At 42.7% G+C, this 18,248-nt stretch overlaps 1 protein-coding gene across 2 annotated transcripts in view; it reads left to right on the plus strand.

Moving 5' to 3' along the window:
- DOCK1 (dedicator of cytokinesis 1) overlaps nt 1-18,248 on the plus strand; it is a 265,150-nt gene that overhangs the window by 196,956 nt on the left and 49,946 nt on the right. For both annotated transcript variants that reach the window (XM_039731351.1, XM_039731353.1), the window contains exons 33-38: nt 1,021-1,169; nt 7,680-7,765; nt 7,953-8,109; nt 11,983-12,023; nt 13,362-13,452; nt 16,711-16,830. In XM_039731351.1, coding sequence (XP_039587285.1) covers nt 1,021-1,169; nt 7,680-7,765; nt 7,953-8,109; nt 11,983-12,023; nt 13,362-13,452; nt 16,711-16,830 — 644 coding nt within the window. The remainder of the gene's footprint in view (nt 1-1,020; nt 1,170-7,679; nt 7,766-7,952; nt 8,110-11,982; nt 12,024-13,361; nt 13,453-16,710; nt 16,831-18,248) is intronic.

Here is an 18,248-nt window from a genome sequence, read left to right on the forward strand (position 1 = left end):
GTGTTTCCAAAACTTCTGTCTGGAGCTCTCAGGGCTGTGCTGCTCCAGCACCATGGTACAGTGAGGTGATGGGATACCAGCACAGGGTGCCCGGAGCAGCTGTGGCTGCCCCTGGATCCCTGGCAGTGCCCAAGGCCAGGCTGGAGCCACCTGGGATAGTGGGAGGTGTCCCTGCATGGCAGGGGTGGAATTGGATGAACTTCAATGTCACACCCAACTCGAACCATCCTGATGATTTTTCCTTGGACTTATTCACCAGATAATTTGCAGCACACACTCTGTGCATCCATTTAGCCATTAACATAAACAGTAACCTGCTCTTTTTTCCAGTATGTTTTAGGTGCCACGCTCCTGCTAAGCTTTAATTTCCCTTCCCTGTGTGGAGCAGAGCAGGGATGGGGGGAGGAGCAGCTTCCTCTTGGGAAGCTAAATCTGCAATCAGGTTTTGCAGGCAGCTCAGCTCCGAGGAAAGGAGACATATTGTGGGCTGGCTGAGCTGTGCTTTCATGTCTCGAGGCTCTGTTAGGCTGCACTCGTGGTGACACTTTGATAGACTGACACCGAGAACATTTTGTTCACACAGGAGTCTAAATAAGTTAATACAAGTGATGTGCCTTTTAGCCTCCCTCCCTGCCAGCCACACATTGTGTTTTAAAATAAAACCTGGAAATATGGGTGTGAAAATATGTAGTGGGAAATGTGGCGAGTCCCAGCTTGACGACTGATTCAACAACTCTTGATTTGGATTTAGACAATGCCTCCTCTCCTGTGGTAATAATTATTGATAATTAAATTAATATTAATAATAATCTAATAATTATAATAATGAAATTAATAATAATCATTATAATGGTGGTGATCATATTATCATCAAATAAATAAGCATAATAAAAAAGTGTTTCAGTAGAGCCAGGTATTAAAACATGCTTTGTTATGCTCCATAAGCATACGAGTACAGCTTTTGCATCTTCTGCCAAAGCCAGGGGTTGTTCACTCTGAAATGCATCTTTTCTCCTAAAGGTCAGCATAAAATCAAGTTCATCCCAGAAATGGTGGGGCCTATCCTGGAAATGACACTGATCCCAGAAACGGAGCTGCGGAAAGCCACCATCCCCATCTTCTTTGACATGATGCAGTGTGAATTCCACTCCACCAGGAGCTTCCAGAGGGTAAGCACAGAGCTGCAGACATTTAAAGAGGAAGATTTGGCTGTTCTTTGACAAAACATAAGGAGTTTTGTTATTTCTCATTTTTCTAAGGAATAACATAATTATGGATTTGCTTATTTCCTACAAGTCCTGAGGGGCTTTCATCTGTTGGTTTGAATTGGTTATTGAAGGAGAGATTTGCATGTAGTAAATGAAACCTTTGGTTATGGCACAGGAGCAGAGACAGATGTCTTAAATTGTCACCGTGACTCACACAAGGAATTTGGTCCTGAGATAAATTGGACATAAAGAAAGCCTGATAATGTGGCAAAAGTATAACCTGTAAGGATTTATCATCTCTTCTCTCTTATAATTCTGATTTCCTTTACCATTTTATGGATTTTAAAGAGGAAAGAAGCAATTCAGCACTGTCAGTGTTGCTTCTTGCTCTACAGGCACTGCAAAATCTCAGATAGTAATGGAGCATTTTTATTCTATTTGATTTGAACCTGCTGAGGGGAGCCCTTGAATATACACATACCATCTTTTCCTGATAGCTTCAACTTTTGAAAGACAAGTAGAGTGAGAGAAAGTTTCCTGATATCATTCATCTGACATTGCTTCCCTTGAAACTTTGCTTATGGATTGAGTTTAAGACTAGTTAGGCCAGGTGGGGTTTGGACTAAGCCAGTGGAGCTTCTTCCCACTGTGAGATTTCTGTCAGTTCAGGGTATGACCTTGTGAATTTTGCAATAAAGCTTGACATGTGTTGTTTGCTTTTTTCCCTTTGTATTGGCAGTTTTCTTTCTTGGATAAAAAACCTTATCCTTTTCCATACTTTCCTTGTGAGCTGCTATTGAGAAGCAGCTCTTAATAAATCTGTAGGCAGAGTAAATGAAAATCTGCGTGGTGAGACTTAAGCAAGGGAAATGGCATCAGCTTTATTGCTTTGATTTGTTTTGTGCTGGATGGTGTGTGGAGAGGTTGTGAACTGTGTTTTGGCTTCATCCAATTACTGCATAATCATTTTTTCTCATGTTTGACTCCAGTGCTACTGTAAAGATTGAAATGCTCACTGGGATGCCATTTAAACAGTTTCCTGTCAGATGCTCTCTTTTGTTGCTTGTCATTTTTTATTTGTACAATTATATAGATCATGAAAAATCCAAGGGTGACTTTATAGCTAAATTTATGGCCCTCAATTTTCCTGACAGAAGGAAACCAGCTTTGTGTGGAATAGTTGGCTGATTTTAATAAATGAATGTCTTAAATATTTCACTTAGGGAGGTTTTTTTGCATTTTAAGAAAAATGTGTCATCCTCAAGTCAGAGATGTCTGGGACTGTACTTGACATAATATTTCCTGTGGCAGTGTAGCTTCTTTATGGATGTAGCGTTGACAGGACAGGTGCAGAGGAGAAAAAAACCCTTTTCCATGGGTTTGGAAGAACCAGCCACATCCTACAAGGAATAATCAATCTGTTCATTGATCATGCAGTTCTGAGTTTGCTGAGTATCTCAGGCTGGCCTTTGGGGAATGAAGATCACAGGCTTGGGAAGAGCAGAGGTTGAAGGGAAGTCTAGGCTGGATGGGACCTCTGGAATTAATGTGGGCATTAGGTTGGGTTATCTGGGACCACCTGAAGCTCAGTTTGGAGTATCTTCAGTGAGGATTGTTTGAGCAATTCTCTGGGTGAGCTATTCCAGTGTTTCATCCTGGCCTTTGGAAGTTGTCCTTGCCTGTGGCAGGAGGTTTGGAATGATACAAGGTCCCTTCCAACCCCAGCCATTCCAGGATTCTATGATTTAGACACTCTGATTTTTATTTCCCAGTGGAATTTCCTTGGGTCAGCTTGTGCCTGTTTCTGCTTCCATCTCCTCTGAGCACCTTTCAGGTGTTGGAATGTTGGAGTTGGGTTTTCTCTGGGCAGAGCAAACCCAATTCCTTCTGCAGGTTCTGCAGCACTCTGCCCGTGTTGGTGGGCCTCCTTTAGCCATCTCCAGCTTGCCAGGGTCTCTCTCAGCTGGTGGATCAGACCAGACATGGAATTCCAGCCATGGTCCATGAAGTGCAATAGTCCTGTTGCTGCTCTGGCCGTGCTCTTGCTGGTGCAATCCAGGACACATTTAGGCTCCATTGAAGGGGGACACTTTTTTTCGTGTTCAGCTTGTTAAATTGTTTTTTTTCCAGTCACTTTCTTGCCCTTTGTGTGCCTGGAAAAACCCTCCATGAGATCCTGGTTGTGGTTTCTTCAGGAACTGAAGTGGGGATGCCTGCTCTGTAGATTCCTCACTCATTGTTTTATTTCTTTTGTGTTGAAGTGATAGAAATACATAAAATCTATTTTTTATTAATATTACCAGTACCTAGGCAAGCTTTGATGCTTAATGGGTCAATGTAATGTTCTGCTTTATATCCTTTATATGCAAGTACCAATTATCCTTGTCCAGCACGGCTTCCAGAGAGAACTTCCAAATGGCATGGTTGGCTGCTGTTAAACTAATCTGCCAGAAATCCAATTATCTAACCTTATTAGTCACATCAACAAGGGTTTAGGTTGGCTCCACTTCTCCAGCAGATGTATCAGCCTCATGATTTGTGGGGGAGGAATTTCAGTTTTTTGCAGGCCTCTGATGCTGTGATGGTTTGTGTGATAAACAGGCAGCTTTCCCTGTGGTGGTTTTCATTTCAGGAGGATTTGGGTTTGCCTGGTAAAACCAGGAACAGACAGAAGAGGCTTTTTTTCTTCTCCCAGTGTATTTAGAGACACAACAAGATAAATGCCCCTTGTTTTGTCAGAACTATGTTAAGGCCGACTGATTTAAAAGCTGGAGTTGCCCATTTTGTCCTCTCCCTCTGAAGGTGCTTTGAAGCCTTTATAAGACTTCAAAGTAGCCTGTAGCTCAAAGCAGGAATCCCATCCCAAAACCAGTGTGGGACTGAAGCTTCCCTGTGGCAGGAAACTCCTCCTCCTCCCCTTGGCTTCTCCCTTGGCCAGTTCCAGGAGCGGAGCCTCTGGATCAAAGGGAATTTGTGAGAGCCACAGGAGTGATGAAAGAGAATTGGTTTGATTGTTCAGAGCCTGCTCAGGTGAGTGGGATGGATCCCGTGGTGCCAACAGGAGGGAAAACTTCAGGTGAAACAAGCCTGCAGCTGGAATGTGGAATTTGGAGCATGGAAAGCTCCTGGTGTTGGTGCCTGTTGCTCCCACCTGTGGCTTTATTCCTCATTTCCTACCAGCCTAAATTTTAACTCACCTTTTCTGGGCCTGTGTCACTGCTGACACCACGTTCTGCTTGTTTGGAGTTGAGCCCATTTCTTACATTTAACAATAAATCTCAGTATCACCAAACCGTCACACCAGCATTTTGATTTTCACGTGCTGGTTATTGGTGAATTTCAGATGGATTTAATTCCCCCTAGTCAGAAGTTACCCCTAGTTTATCAGAATCTCTCTTGGCTTTCAGAACCTACAATTCCTTATTCAAGTTTTTTGCCACTTCTGAGCCCTGGGTTAACCTCCTTTCCCTGTGCTGTGGATTTCAGACAGGACACAAATGAATGACTCTCCCAGCTCCTGTGATCCCACTGAATATTCAAATCCAAATAACTAATCTCCCACAGAGGATTGGTTTCAATAAGTAACATTTTTTAATTACCTACAGTTGAAGTATAAATGTGTAAGTTTTTCTTGGCTTCTGGCCTTTTGAAAAATATCAATAATCCTCTCTGACTCCACCTGGGGAGCAAGGGAGAAAGGTAATGCAGTGGCCTCCAAGATGATCCCATAATTTTGAATGGCTCCAGATCTGTTTCCCTGCTGGAATGCTGTGGAAAAATAGGAAAGAGAAAGGATGAAACCATTGGGAACAGCCACCAACTTTCACAGAAACCTCTGAGCAAAGTTTGCTGTACTTGGGTGCCATTTCTGCACTAGGACTAATTTCTGGTGGTGTGATCTGTCACTTGAATTTTATATGGCAAATTATTATTAGCCCACATCAAAATGAATTTATAGCAGCTTGGAGGGCTGGAAGTCCTCCTCATCTACAGCAAAATTAACTTGTCAGCCAGTGCTACAAATTCAGCCTTCCTTGAGGTAAACCCAAGCCCAGAAGTGATCACTTGAGTTGACATGAGATGGCTCACCCTGATTTATTTGCTCCAGGTGGGAGATTGCCACAGACAGAGGAAGCACTGGAATTGTTCTTTGCTCAAGTTCAAATTTTCATCCTAAAGAGAAGCTGAGATCTTGATCAGCGGAGAGGAAGAGTGGATAAAAATGTCCTGTAATCATCCTGGTATCACCCCTCGAGCTTTCAGTGTCAACAGGAAGCTCACTGATGGTGCAGATATTCCCCCTCAGCCTCCAGAAAGAGCCTCAGCAAGTGGCACTGGCTCTAATGGAAACATTGGAGATTTGGCACTTCTTCATTTGAGCCTAAATCCCATCACAATAATTGCAGGCTTATTTATGCATTAAATTAAATGTAATGCATTTATAAAAACTCAGTGCATTAGGGGGAAAAAAGAGAGAGAAAAGGAAAAATGGAGTTTATCAACAGATGCCAGGTGCAATGTCCCAGAGCCACTGGCTTGTGCAGCTCCAGGGGCACATTGCTGCTCCCATCATGGGAGTGATAAACCTCCAAAGCTCCATAAACCTCAGCTGGTATTGCTAAAAGCTTCCTCCATGGAAAGACCACAGAAGGAATTTTAACTGATGTTAAATAACATTTATTCATTTGGCTCAGATGATCAGCACCACAGCAGCTCCATGAGAAATACCAGGAATGACTGAAGAGCAAAGATACTGTTAATAATCCTTAAAACCCCCAAAATGCCACAATCCTGGCTCTGTTCAGCCCAAGAGGCTGTTAGGGGAAATGGCCCAACAAAGCATGGATTTACAGAGGTTTAAGTAAAACTGATAGTGGGAAGATCCTGGAGATCCTGCATGACAAATGTAATTGCTCTTCTTGATCTGAGTAATCTCTTCCTAAAAAATACATCACCTGCAGGGCTGGGGCTGGCAGCAAGTGTCATTTTTCACATTGGGTTACAAAGTCAGTTTTATTCTGGCTCATTAGGGAACAGGACTTTTGTGACTTCTCAGTTTCATCATTGTGTTGTTTCAGTGTTTTACTCAACTCTGGTACTGTGGGAGGGGGTGGATTGCATTATCCTGCCTTTTCTCATCTTCTGTCATTATTGTAATAATGGATTCATTGTATTCACTGTGACCAGGGGCAGGACCTGAGGGAACAGCTGGAGCTGTGTCAGGGGGAGGTTTAGGTTGGATATCAGGAAAGGTTCATCCCCAGAGGGTGCTGGCACTGCCCAGGCTCCCCAGGGAATGGGCACAGCCCCGAGGCTGCCAGAGCTCCAGGAGGGTTTGGACAATTCTCTCAGTGGGGTTTTTGGGGTGTCTGTGCAGGAGCTGGACTGGATGATCCTTGTGGGTCCCTTCCAACCCAGAATATTTGATCATCCAGGCAATCCATTCTTTCTCCATGGGTACATTATGTGCTGTTAATATCACCTGCAGATGCAAAGTACATCTCTTGACATTTACAAAGTGTCGGTACTCTTTGTTCTTGTGCAGGGGCCCTTTGCTTCTCCTCAGCATCCTTGGGGGTGGCTTAAGGAAATAGCAGTGAAAAAACCTGGTGACAAGTGTTCTGTCACCCAACTCCCACTGGGAGCACTGGGCTCCCATTCCCCTGCCACGGGCTCCCAGTTCACCCAGTCTCTCCTGCTGAGATCTCTGTGTTTGTCTGTGCTTATTTAATGAAGAATTAGGAACTAAGTGACTTCACTGATTCATGACAGAGCAGCAGGCCTGGAGTGAGCCTTCCTCCACTAACAGTTCACATCCATTCTAGCAACAAGAGATAAAACCCTCTGTAATCATAAAAAATCCATGACATTACCCAGCTTGCATTTAAAACACGTTCTGTTGGCCACTTAAGCTTAAATCCTTTTAATACTGCCCAATAAAATTATTCTGGAGTGTTTTTGAAACTACTCCCTTCCCTTCTGCAGGGTTTATTAACATCTTGCTCAGGGTGTGTCCTGCAGTCAATGTCTGTGTGCTAAAAAGGGGTGTCAGGGATGCTGGGGGTGCACCCAGCAGGGTTATCCAGCCTCAGGTGTTGCCTTTCTTCTCTGAGAGCTTCCAGCATTTCTGTGTTTAGTTCTGCTGCTGGGGACATTCTGTGTCTCCTTTCTCCCTGCCCTCAATTCCTGTCATTAATCTCCTTCTTTCGTTTTCCATAATGCAAATATTTACACTTCATTTAACAGCACGACCAATGATTCCTTTAACCAAAGAAGTCCTTGTAGGGCAGGAGATCATCGTGGAGAGTCTAAAAAAACCAGAGACTGCAAACTTTAAAAGTCAATCAGGCTTTAAACCAGGGGCTAAACATCTCATCGAGGCACCCAACCAATCTGTGAGGCATTGAGGCTACAGTAATAAAGTGAAATATTTGCCAGCTGATTATTTACGCTTGCTTTGTTTAATTACAGTTCGAAAACGAGATCATCACCAAACTGGATCACGAAGTGGAAGGAGGCCGTGGAGATGAGCAGTACAAAGTGTTATTTGACAAAATGTAAGTGTTGATCAGCAGCAGAATTTATGTCACGGAGAAGTCAGGAGAGAGAGCAATTAGACTACAATGAACTTTGTAGCCCAGAAATAATTAAAATCTGTTAACGATGCGCAATATTTAAAACTGCACCTGAGTCAAGGTTTTTCTCTGCGTGTGATTAACAAGGCGAACTTAATTGGTTTTTCAGTCTCTTGGAGCACTGCAGGAAGCACAAATACCTGGCCAAGAGTGGGGAGACCTTTGTGAAGCTGGTGGTGAGGCTGATGGAGAGGCTGCTGGACTACAGGACCATCATGCACGATGAGAACAAGGAGAACCGCATGAGCTGCACTGTCAACGTGCTGGTAAGCAGAAAAATCACTGCAAAACCACCACAAATCACCATAAAATCACCACAAATCACTGCAAAACCACCACAAATCACCATAAAATCACCACAAATCACTGCAAAACCACCACAAATCACCATAAAATCACCACGAATCACTGCAAAATTGCCACAAATTTGCTATGAAACCAGTACAGAATCACCACAAATCACTGCACAATCGTGACAAAACCACCACAAAACCACTGCGAAATCACCACAAGATCACCACAAAATCACCCAAAGAATCACCACAAAATCACCCAAAAGTCACCACAAAATCACCAAAAATCACCATGAAGTCCCAGAAAATCATCACAAAATTGCCAAAAGTCACCACAAAATCACCAAAAATCACCGTGAAGGCCCCACAAAATCATCACAAAATTGCCAAAAATCACCACGTAATCACCACCAAATGACCCTAAAACCATCACAAAACTACCACAAAACCACCAAAAATCACCACAACCACCACACCACCCAAAAACCACCACTAAACTACCACAAAACCACCAACAAGCCCCACAAATCAATACAAAATCATCATAAAATCACCCAAAAATCATCACAAAACCGCCACCACACCACCCAAAAAACCACCACTAAACTACCACAAAACCGCCAACAATCCCCACAAAATCAATACAAAATCATCATAAAATCACCCAAAAGTCATCACAAAACCACCATAAAACTACTACAAAATCACCACAAAATCACCCAAAGCCCCATTACCCTCAGGATCCTTCATCTTTAACAGAGGGCTTGTGTCAAGCAGAGTGTCTGTTGGGATTCTTGGGGAAATTTGGAATGCTTTAGGTTTTTGTCCTATTTTTTTCCTATTTTGGTGAAGGCAAATCTGTGAAAACATGGACTATCCCTTCTTTAATTGTTTGTACAGAAAGATTTAAGGAGAAATGTTAGAGGGCCTGTTCATTGACATTTCCAATTGATGTATAAACAACTCTGTGCTGAAAACCACTTGACATACAGAATGTCGGAGTTCTCTGCCATTTACTCTCAAAATTTCTGTGGATTTGCAATCTCATTTATATTCTGCTCTCTGCTCAGCCCCTTTATTCAAATTATTTGAAGGAATTGGAGGTACTGTTTGATTCACAGCAGGAAAAGCTTGGCTTGTTTTCCTCACTGATGGGAAATTTCCTCCTCTTAGACCCTGACATTTTGGAGTGTCCACCCCATACACAAATCTTGATCTGTTTGGGCTGGAGTGGGAAGCAATAATTGTTCCAGTTGTACTCACACACATCATGGTCTTTGGTGGAGATTCAGAAAATGAGATTTTACAACCCAAAAATCAGCACCCATGAATGATAACTTTCAGAGACCCCCAAAATAACGTGAACTAAATTTGCTATTTCCACTGTTTGCCACTGAGAATTCCAAGCTTTGCTCCCCATATCATAATCAAAGCTTTGATTTTGCACGAATACATGAGGCACAGCCAGTGTTTATCATTTATGTGATCTGGCTGATGGACTTTGTTCAGGAAAGAGCAGAGTAAATAGTTCACAACTTCTTTTATATTTGCATATAATGTAGTTTTTAGCTTTTTTATTTTGTATCTAATGCAGTCCTGGCCTCGTGCAGTGCAACATTTACACTGCTCCATCTCATCAGCCGTGAACCAAACGGTGCCCACTGGAGCAGGAGAGGAGATGGAGGCATCAAATCCAAAACTGGGCACTTATTTTTAGTTTGTTTTTCCTCTCTGCACATCAGAAAGCATCAGAATGTTTGGGAAATGGGCAAAGAGGAGGGACTTGGAGAGTTGTCACAGGCTGGTGATGCAGCAAGTGCTGTTGGGCTGCCTGCAGAAAGGTCACAGCGTCCTCCTGAGCAGAACCCTGGTGGGAAATCCTGCCAGGTCTCCAAGCAGGATGGGAAACAACACAACACAGTCACCACACACTGTGTCAAACTGGGAACATTCCCTTGGGAAGGTGAAATTGTTTCTCCTTCCCTTCATCAGAGCACTCGGAGCCTCCTCCCAGGAATTTCGCCATCCCCGTGGGGAAGCTGAGGAACCCTTGGGGGTTTGTTCTTTGCAGGTGTCTCCCAACAGCATCTCCTGATGCTGGTTCTGGGCAGCTGAATTTGCAGATGATAGATTTCGTGGGTGATTTGCTGCTGTCAGGTGCAATCACAGTGAGACACCAAGCACAGGCCTGCTGCAGCCGCTGGAATCCCCGGGAAGCGGCGCAGGGCGGAATTTTCCGTCACTTTCGGTCACCATGATTTCAAACCTTACCTTGATTTTACACTCCCGTTTCCCCTCCAGGGCCCACTCAGCCTTTTCATCATTCTCCAGGTACCTGAAGTGAAATTCATGCCTTTGCAAAAATCCTACCCACGGCTGAAACCCGGCACAATTCCCACCTGAGGTCTCAAAGAGTTCCTAATTGGGACTTGGCTGATCCCGAGCTTTTCCTGGGATTCAATTTATCTGCACTGACGGTGGTTTAACTGGGAGGGTTTGATCTGCATTTATGCCTGTGCTGCTGGGGAAGGCTCTGGAGCCCCAGGAGGGGCTGAGGGAGCTGGGAAGGGGCTGAGCCTGGGCAAAGGAGGCTCAGGGGCCCTTGTGGCTCTGCACAGCTCCTGCCAGGAGGGGACAGCCGGGGGGTCGGGCTGTGCTCCAGGGAACAGGGACAGGAGAGAGGGAACGGCCTCAGGCTGGGCCACGGTAGCTCAGGGTGGATACTGGGAACAATTTCCTCATGGAAGGGTTTGTCCAGGCCTGGCACAGCTGCCCAGACAGTCCTGGAGTGTTCCCATCCCTGGAGGGATTTAAAATCCATGTGGATGTGGCATTTGGGGACATGGGGCAGTGGTGGCCTTGGCAGTTTGTTTTCTGAATTGAAGCCAAAAGTAATAGGCAGCTTTAGCAACTGAAATACCCCTGGAATAACCCATCGTTCCTCTGTGACATGTGGATTCGTTATCCATTCCAGTTCTCTTTTAAAAGATCACTTTTGTATTGGATTTGTCCCTCTTTTAGTACTGGGTTTGTGCATTCCTCTGTGAAATGTGAATTCTGTTATCCATTCCAGTTCTCTTTTAAAAGATCACTTTTGTATTGGATTTGTCCCTCTTTTAGTACTGGGTTTGTGCTCTTTTAGTGCCTCCTCAAACTTCTTTTATTTAGCATTGAAATATATTTAATTCATTGAAGAAGGACTTTCTTGGTATTTTGTTTTCTTAGATACATTTTAAATTTTGGAGGCAAACTTAAAATTAGGTTCAGAAATGTCTTGAATCTCTCCCCCAGTTATCATATTTTGCATTTACAATATTTGCACTGTTAACCAGTTTATCTCAAGGCTGGAGGCACTCAGAGGAGAGTGATGCTAATGTGTGACATATGAAACCAGACAAATAACACTAATCTAACTCTGTATTTCCAAGGAAACTGATAGAATTCAAGAGCAGATGTTGTATTGCTGGACTAAGGTTCAGAGTTTTCAATCCACAGAACAACTGTTGCATTAAAATTTCGGTTTTGTTGTATGTTAGAAAATTTTCAGCTGAAAATGGTTAATGATGTGTGACTTGCAAATGCCAGCAGCAAATTTCTAGCAGTATTGTTCTTGCAAATTCTTAACCTTTGCAGTGAGACAGCAGCCCTAAAACATTGCAACATGAAACATCCCAGCATTTGATTTTCTGAGTTAAATAACTTGTGTTCCATCACTGGAGGCAAATTTCATTTTGCAGTTTGGAGGTTGACGTTACGCAATTATGAATTTTTAATTTGGAGCGTGTTCTGTGTACATTGCAAAGTGTGAAATCAAAGACTTTGTAACCAAATTATGTTGTTTTTCAGAATTTCTACAAGGAGATCGAGAGGGAAGAGATGTACATAAGGTTTGTAAACATGACTGGTGACCAACTGCCTGACACAGGCTCTGTAATTGGGGAAATTAAGTTCATATTAAGCAGTCACTTGGGGGCTGGAAGAGAGGAGTAATGAAAAATCACACCTTGGCTGAACCTGAAGTAATTCAAAAGCTTATCTGCACTGAGAACAGAGTGCTGGAAGTGAAAGTCAGGAGATTATCTCTGTCCCCTTTCTCCATGTCCTTCAGTTCCATTACAATGAGCACTGAAATACTCAGGAGCCAGAATTCTGCTGGTGAAGAAAACAAATAAGCTGAGCAAGAAATGATGTTGCCTCCTAGTGAGGTACAAAATATGTGACTTGGAATAAAAAAAATTTGTTAAATAATGCCTGACTGATACTTATTTTAAACTTAAAGCTTTCAAAATGTCTTTTCAGACCAAGTAAACATGAAAATATTGTGCTTTCTGTAAACCTCAAGGTTCACTGCCCCCCATTTGTGCTTTGGCTGACTGTTGCTTACACTGATGTGTTAAAATGATGAGCTTTGTGTTTGTACTGCTATTTTAGGTATCTAAATGTGACTCATTATTCATTCTCAGGTGCTTGTTATCTTTGTGGAAGAGTTTTCACTTGTCAAGTCTCTTCCTGTTGTTTAAATGGTTTTAATTGGTCTTTTAGAAGTTTGCAAAAAGAACAGGAAATGGCAGGATTGATAATTGTGGACAAACACATGAAGTGATTTCTTATTATTTAGGTCTGCCCTGTTCAGCATCTCTATCAAGACAAATTGTCTCTCACTGCCAAACCCCCAGCCAAATTATCTCCAATTTCTGTTAACAAGCTTGTAACGAATATCAAACTTGAAAGGATTTTCTCTGGCTTTTTCAAAATACAATTTTTAATAGTTTTGTGGGGATTTTTTAATTTGTCAGTGTAAAAATCATCAAACAGATTAAGAGAATTGAGTGAGGTGTGATGCTATTGAAGGTAAATAATGAAATTTACTCCTGTCCCCATAGCTGAACTGTAAAAGTGCTCTGTCTTGCTCGAAATCTGGATTGGATTTATTACTCACCACAGGTCATTCTCTTGATGTTCAGTCAAAGATTAAACTCAATGATCTTGGAGGACTTTTCCAACCTCAATGACCCCATGATTCCCTGAGGGTCCCTTAAAAACAGCACAGTGGAAATGCAAATGATTCTAAATGTTGTCTGCACACAGAAATGGGAACTTTAACCAATCCCACAAATACTTACTTGTTTGAAGATAGACTTGAACCCTTGTAATCTCCAAAATAAATGACTGAGTGACATCTTAAACCCACTCTTTTTAAGAGCCATTGTTTCTGTTGCTGGCAGGTACCTGTACAAGCTGTGTGACCTGCACAAGGAGTGTGACAACTACACAGAGGCTGCCTACACCTTACTCCTGCACGCAAAGCTCCTCAAGGTAAACCCCAAAACACATCCTAACAATGGGAAATGCCAGCAGCAGCCAGCCAGGGCGGTGTTTGGCACTCAGAACATCTGCACTTGGAGCTGATGAACTGCTCTGGGTTCTCTTTTGCACGTGGAATTCATCCCCAGAGGAAAGCACTGGGTGGCAGAGGTGGATCTGGAACTGGAGTGAAGGGAATGTGGTCAAGTCAGCACCACAAAACCCAAATTGCAAATATCCAGACTGTACAATATGTGAAAGCCTCTAAGCAGATATTTTAGTAAATGAGCTCTCCACAGATCTTTTGTGCAAGGAGTGCTGGAGCCCCTGCTCGAGTGCTCTTGGGTGTCTGTAACTGATTTCAGAAAATTGCAGAGAGAATCAAATAGCCTTCTTTCCAAGGTCATGCCTTTAAAAGGTGCATATAATTTGAATGCAGTGTTACCCAGTTTATAGCACATTTGAAGAGGCACAACAATATTGCTCCTCTTCAAGGAATGTGTGGTGTAGCCTGCAATATGCACAAATAACATGTTACCTGCAGAAAGTGCCTGAAATAAAGCATTTGAGTGTTTAACACTACCCACTGCCAGCCAGAAATGGAGTGAAGCTGTGCTTCAGAAGCATTAATCTCCTGAAAACATTCTGGAGAGTAGATTTTGTCTCTAACATGCTGATGTCACAAATGTGGGAGCAGGTACCCACTTTGCTCTCCTGGTTATCACTTAGGAAGGTGCTGCTCTTGCCAGCAGACACTTGTGTCATGAAATTACATTTAATACAGCTGAATCATCACTGAATTCCTGGGTTTATGTTTTAATTTTGAAAAGCTGTTAATGGGAAAAGTAAAAATCTCAATGTGATAAGAGTTAGGGGTTTTGGAAGAGTTTGATTTAGTCCTGTTTGTCTTCCTCACATCTCACAACCTACAGTGAAATCTTTCTTCCTCAGGGAGTGCTGGATCTCTTTCCACCCCCATCAAGGACATGACCCCCACTGGGGGCAGTGAGTCAGGGACAGAATCAATGAGAATTTCATTTTTTCCCTTGATCTCCTGCTCATTCCAGTGTATTGCAGCCTCCTGGTCCAGGGAAGGTTTCCCTTCCCGTGGCAGGGGTGGAACCAGATGGGCTTTAAGGTCCCTTCCCACCCAGAGCAGCCTGGGACTGAGTGATTGCACCCTGCTGTGCTCATGGTGCCCCTCTTCATCCAGGAAATGCAGCTCATGCTCAGCAGCCAACTGTTCTTGGCAATCCTGCCTTTAATTTCAGCAGTCCCCAGCAAAGTGTGAGTGTCAAATATCTATTTTGAAAAGTTGAAAAGGGGAAGGTGTTAAATGAGATCCTTCTGATGGATGCACTGAGAATTATTCGTTCTTCAGAGCTGAGTAAACTGCATCCAAGCCATAAAAAGATTAAATGTGATGCAGAGTGTACATGTGCAATTTAAATTAAGACACTCTGAAATGTATTTACTGTATTTTAAAATCATTAGAGGGTTATTACACAAGGAAACATCTCTAAGATTCATCTGGAGTGCAAAAGCACTGTGCCCACTTCACATGGATGAACCTTTTAGACAGGATGAAGGATTAATTCCCTTCCATGGGGGCTGTGTTCCTGAATAAATGATGGAATAAACCATGCCATAAAACCTCACTCAAACTTCACCTGGCATGGCTTGGACTTGTTAGACAATTTACTTCCTCTGACCTGAAATTGCAGTTTAGCCAGTTGTGGCTTTTCTTGGGGGATGTGTTCAGAGAGCAGGTGAGTGTCTCTCTTAATGTGCTCCTTTGAATTCAGTGGAAAAACTCCATGGGAAGAAATACCAATTTTACTTTCCCTCTAATGCAAATCAATGGTAAATGCCAGGGAAGAATTCGTCACAGGTTTTCATCCCTGAGTGGATGTTTGTTTGTAAGTATAATTTCATTAGAGGCTGGAATTACTTTATTATCCAAGTGTGTCAGTCTGTACCTCAGTCCCTGCCCCTGCAGCCCTTCGTGGAGGGAGGAGTTCAGTGCTGCCTGAGGAGCAGCAGTACTGGGGGTGTGTAACTGAGCAATTGAGTTTTTCTGTCAAGCCTCAGGACAGGATTTTCAATGACACTCATCACGGGCAGATACTTCATCCCAGTGATTTTAATGGGATCACATCGAGGGCAAGACTGAGAGTGGGTGAGAATTTCACCTTTAAATCTGCAAGAAGGCTCTGTCTGTGAAGGGAGAGAGGCCAAATTACTGCAAGCTGATGAAGCACGCTCAAGGAAAGAGACTTTTGTTGTGTTTTCAACCTTCTTTCTCAAAATTGACGTGTTCAAAACTAACAGAAGATAGCAGCTGTTAGCATGCTGAAAAGAATTCTATCACATTGCAGGCTTCAGCAGGGTTGTGTTGATCAGAAACAGAGTTCAGAACAGAGCTGTCAGAGGTGTCTGCATGACCCAAACAAAAATTTTGGCCAAATCAAGAAGTGATTGGGTGAAATTTAATAATATATAGTAGGAAAAGTATCAGTAATTCTGCAAGTGAATCTGGGAGCTGCTCAGAGAACCTGTGGCTGCCCCTGGATCCCTGTGAGTGTCCAAGGCCAGGTTAGAGTTGCCTGGGACAGTGGAAGGTGTCCCTGCCCATGGCAGAGGTGGGATGGGATGGGATGGGATGGGATGGGATGGGATGGGATGAGCTTTAGGCTCCCCTCCAACCCAAACCATTCCATGATTCCTATGATTGATACCTTTCCCTTCATCCATCAGGCATTTTCTGGAAAAGCCAGGGCTGCTAATTGCAGACAGGCTGGATAAAGTTAATTATGCTTTCCCTACCTCCAGAGATCCTCAGTGAGTTGGAGCCATCTCATTTCCCTGCCTGCAGCCCTTCCCAATGATGTGAGTGTGAAAAATAGAAAAGCTAAACCTGAGGCATCACCTTTGTGTTGGTGGATCTGGGCTCCAGGGTTTCTCCCACACAAAGTGAAGTGTTCATTGTGTCCCCAGCAGGCCAAGGTCACCCTCATCAAACTCACTGAGGAGAGGAAGCCACCTCCAGAAGCTCCCTTCCAGCTGATGGATGTAATTAGCCTCCAATTACAGCATCCAAATAAATGTTCCTTGTGCCCAAGGAAGCAAAGGGCACAGCTGTGAAAAAACCCTTTGTTGGTGCATTAACTGCAGTACCACTCCTTTAAATAAAACCCCTCTCTTTTATTTCACTTCAGATCTCATAGCTTTGGATTTGCTTTCACTTTTCCCCTTTTTTTTATGATTTAGTGGTCAGAAGAAGCATGTGCAGCACATCTTACCCAGCGGGATGGATACCAAGCTGCTACTCAAGGACAGCTGAAAGATCAGCTCTATCAAGAAATTATCCATTACTTTGACAAGGGCAAGGTAAAAAGGGAAGAAAAAAACTGCAAATGTATTTCATTGCTTTTCTCTCAAACTTATAAATTTAATAGTAAACATAGTTTGCATCCAGTGACCTTCAGGAAGCACTTACAGATAATGATATTACAAAAAAAAAGTCAAAAGAAATCAATGGTACATTTATAACTCATCTCTTAAGGGTAAATATATGGGCATATGATGCCATGGAGTAAATAAAAAAGTGATGCATGTAATTTGGAGGACTTTCTCTGGCAGTTACAAGAGCTGAGAGAATCCTTCAGCTCCCCTTGTTTTTCCTCATGTACACAAAACTAATTCCCTCAGGGCCTGGATGTCTGTGGTTGATATCATAAATATCCTGGGATGAGGGTATTTCATTGCAATTGCATCTTTTAATGCAGAAGGAAATTGCATTTGGCATTGCTTGGTGTTGGAGAGGAAGGGGGTTAATGTGGGAGGCAGGGATGGATCAGTGTTTGGATATTTCAGGCACGAAATATTCCAGTATAGAAGTAGGAATCTCTGTGTCAGAACAGTTCAGAAGTGTAAACTTGGGGTTTAAAAGTGAACAGAAGTGGTGTTTTCTGGTAGAATTAGAATATTATCCAGCCAGCCCATCTTTTCCAGGTGAGTTTCTAGCAGATTCAGATTAAAATCCTAGGATAAATGTGATAGGGACTCTCATTTCTAGAATTTCTTCAGAAATGTTGCTTAAAAAGTGAAATTTTATAGCTTATTTTAATGCAATACTTAAAAGTTGTTAATGAGTGATGCTAAAAGTTGTCATTCTGGATTGTGGTAAAAATTGTAATTCTAGGCTGGGATAAAAGTTGTAAAAATTATAATTCTGGAGTGGTGCACAAGTGGCTGTTTGGGGCTGGGGCTGCTGGAGGTGACTTGGTGACAGTTCCTTCTGTCCAAAAAGCTTTTTTTGGGTGAATGAGAAGAACCTCATTTGAATGAGGGCCACAGATTATTTTAAAGCTTGTTTTAATCTTACATTCCTGTCTGGAAGTAAAACCAGGAGTTGCCTGTTTTTATTTTGTTGTTTTTATTTGGTTTTATTTTATTTTGTTAGTTTTATTGTGTTTGTCTTTATGGCTTTCTGTTGGTCATTTCTGGTGTCCAGGCACTGGGAATTGTTCTGCTGAGCACCAGTTCTGTGCAGAACTCGAGTGCCAGGACTCCTGTGTGATTTTTGTGTGTGTGAGGAGATGATTTATTTCCAAACTGCTCTCTCCTACTTACAGATATTCCTCCTCTCATTTTCTGGTCACTCAAGCTGGTGATATTTTTTCACATTACTCCATGAAAAGGGAAATTAAAAAATCAATATACACTGAGAATATTCATCTTGTGTGATTTCGCAAATGTCAGGAAGCTCCAAGTGGAGGTTTCCAGTGTAGATGGAAGGTAATCCT

Source organism: Passer montanus, unplaced genomic scaffold (assembly GCF_014805655.1).
Source record: "Passer montanus isolate IOZ18808 unplaced genomic scaffold, ASM1480565v1 scaffold77, whole genome shotgun sequence".
NCBI classification, from domain to species: domain Eukaryota; kingdom Metazoa; phylum Chordata; class Aves; order Passeriformes; family Passeridae; genus Passer; species Passer montanus.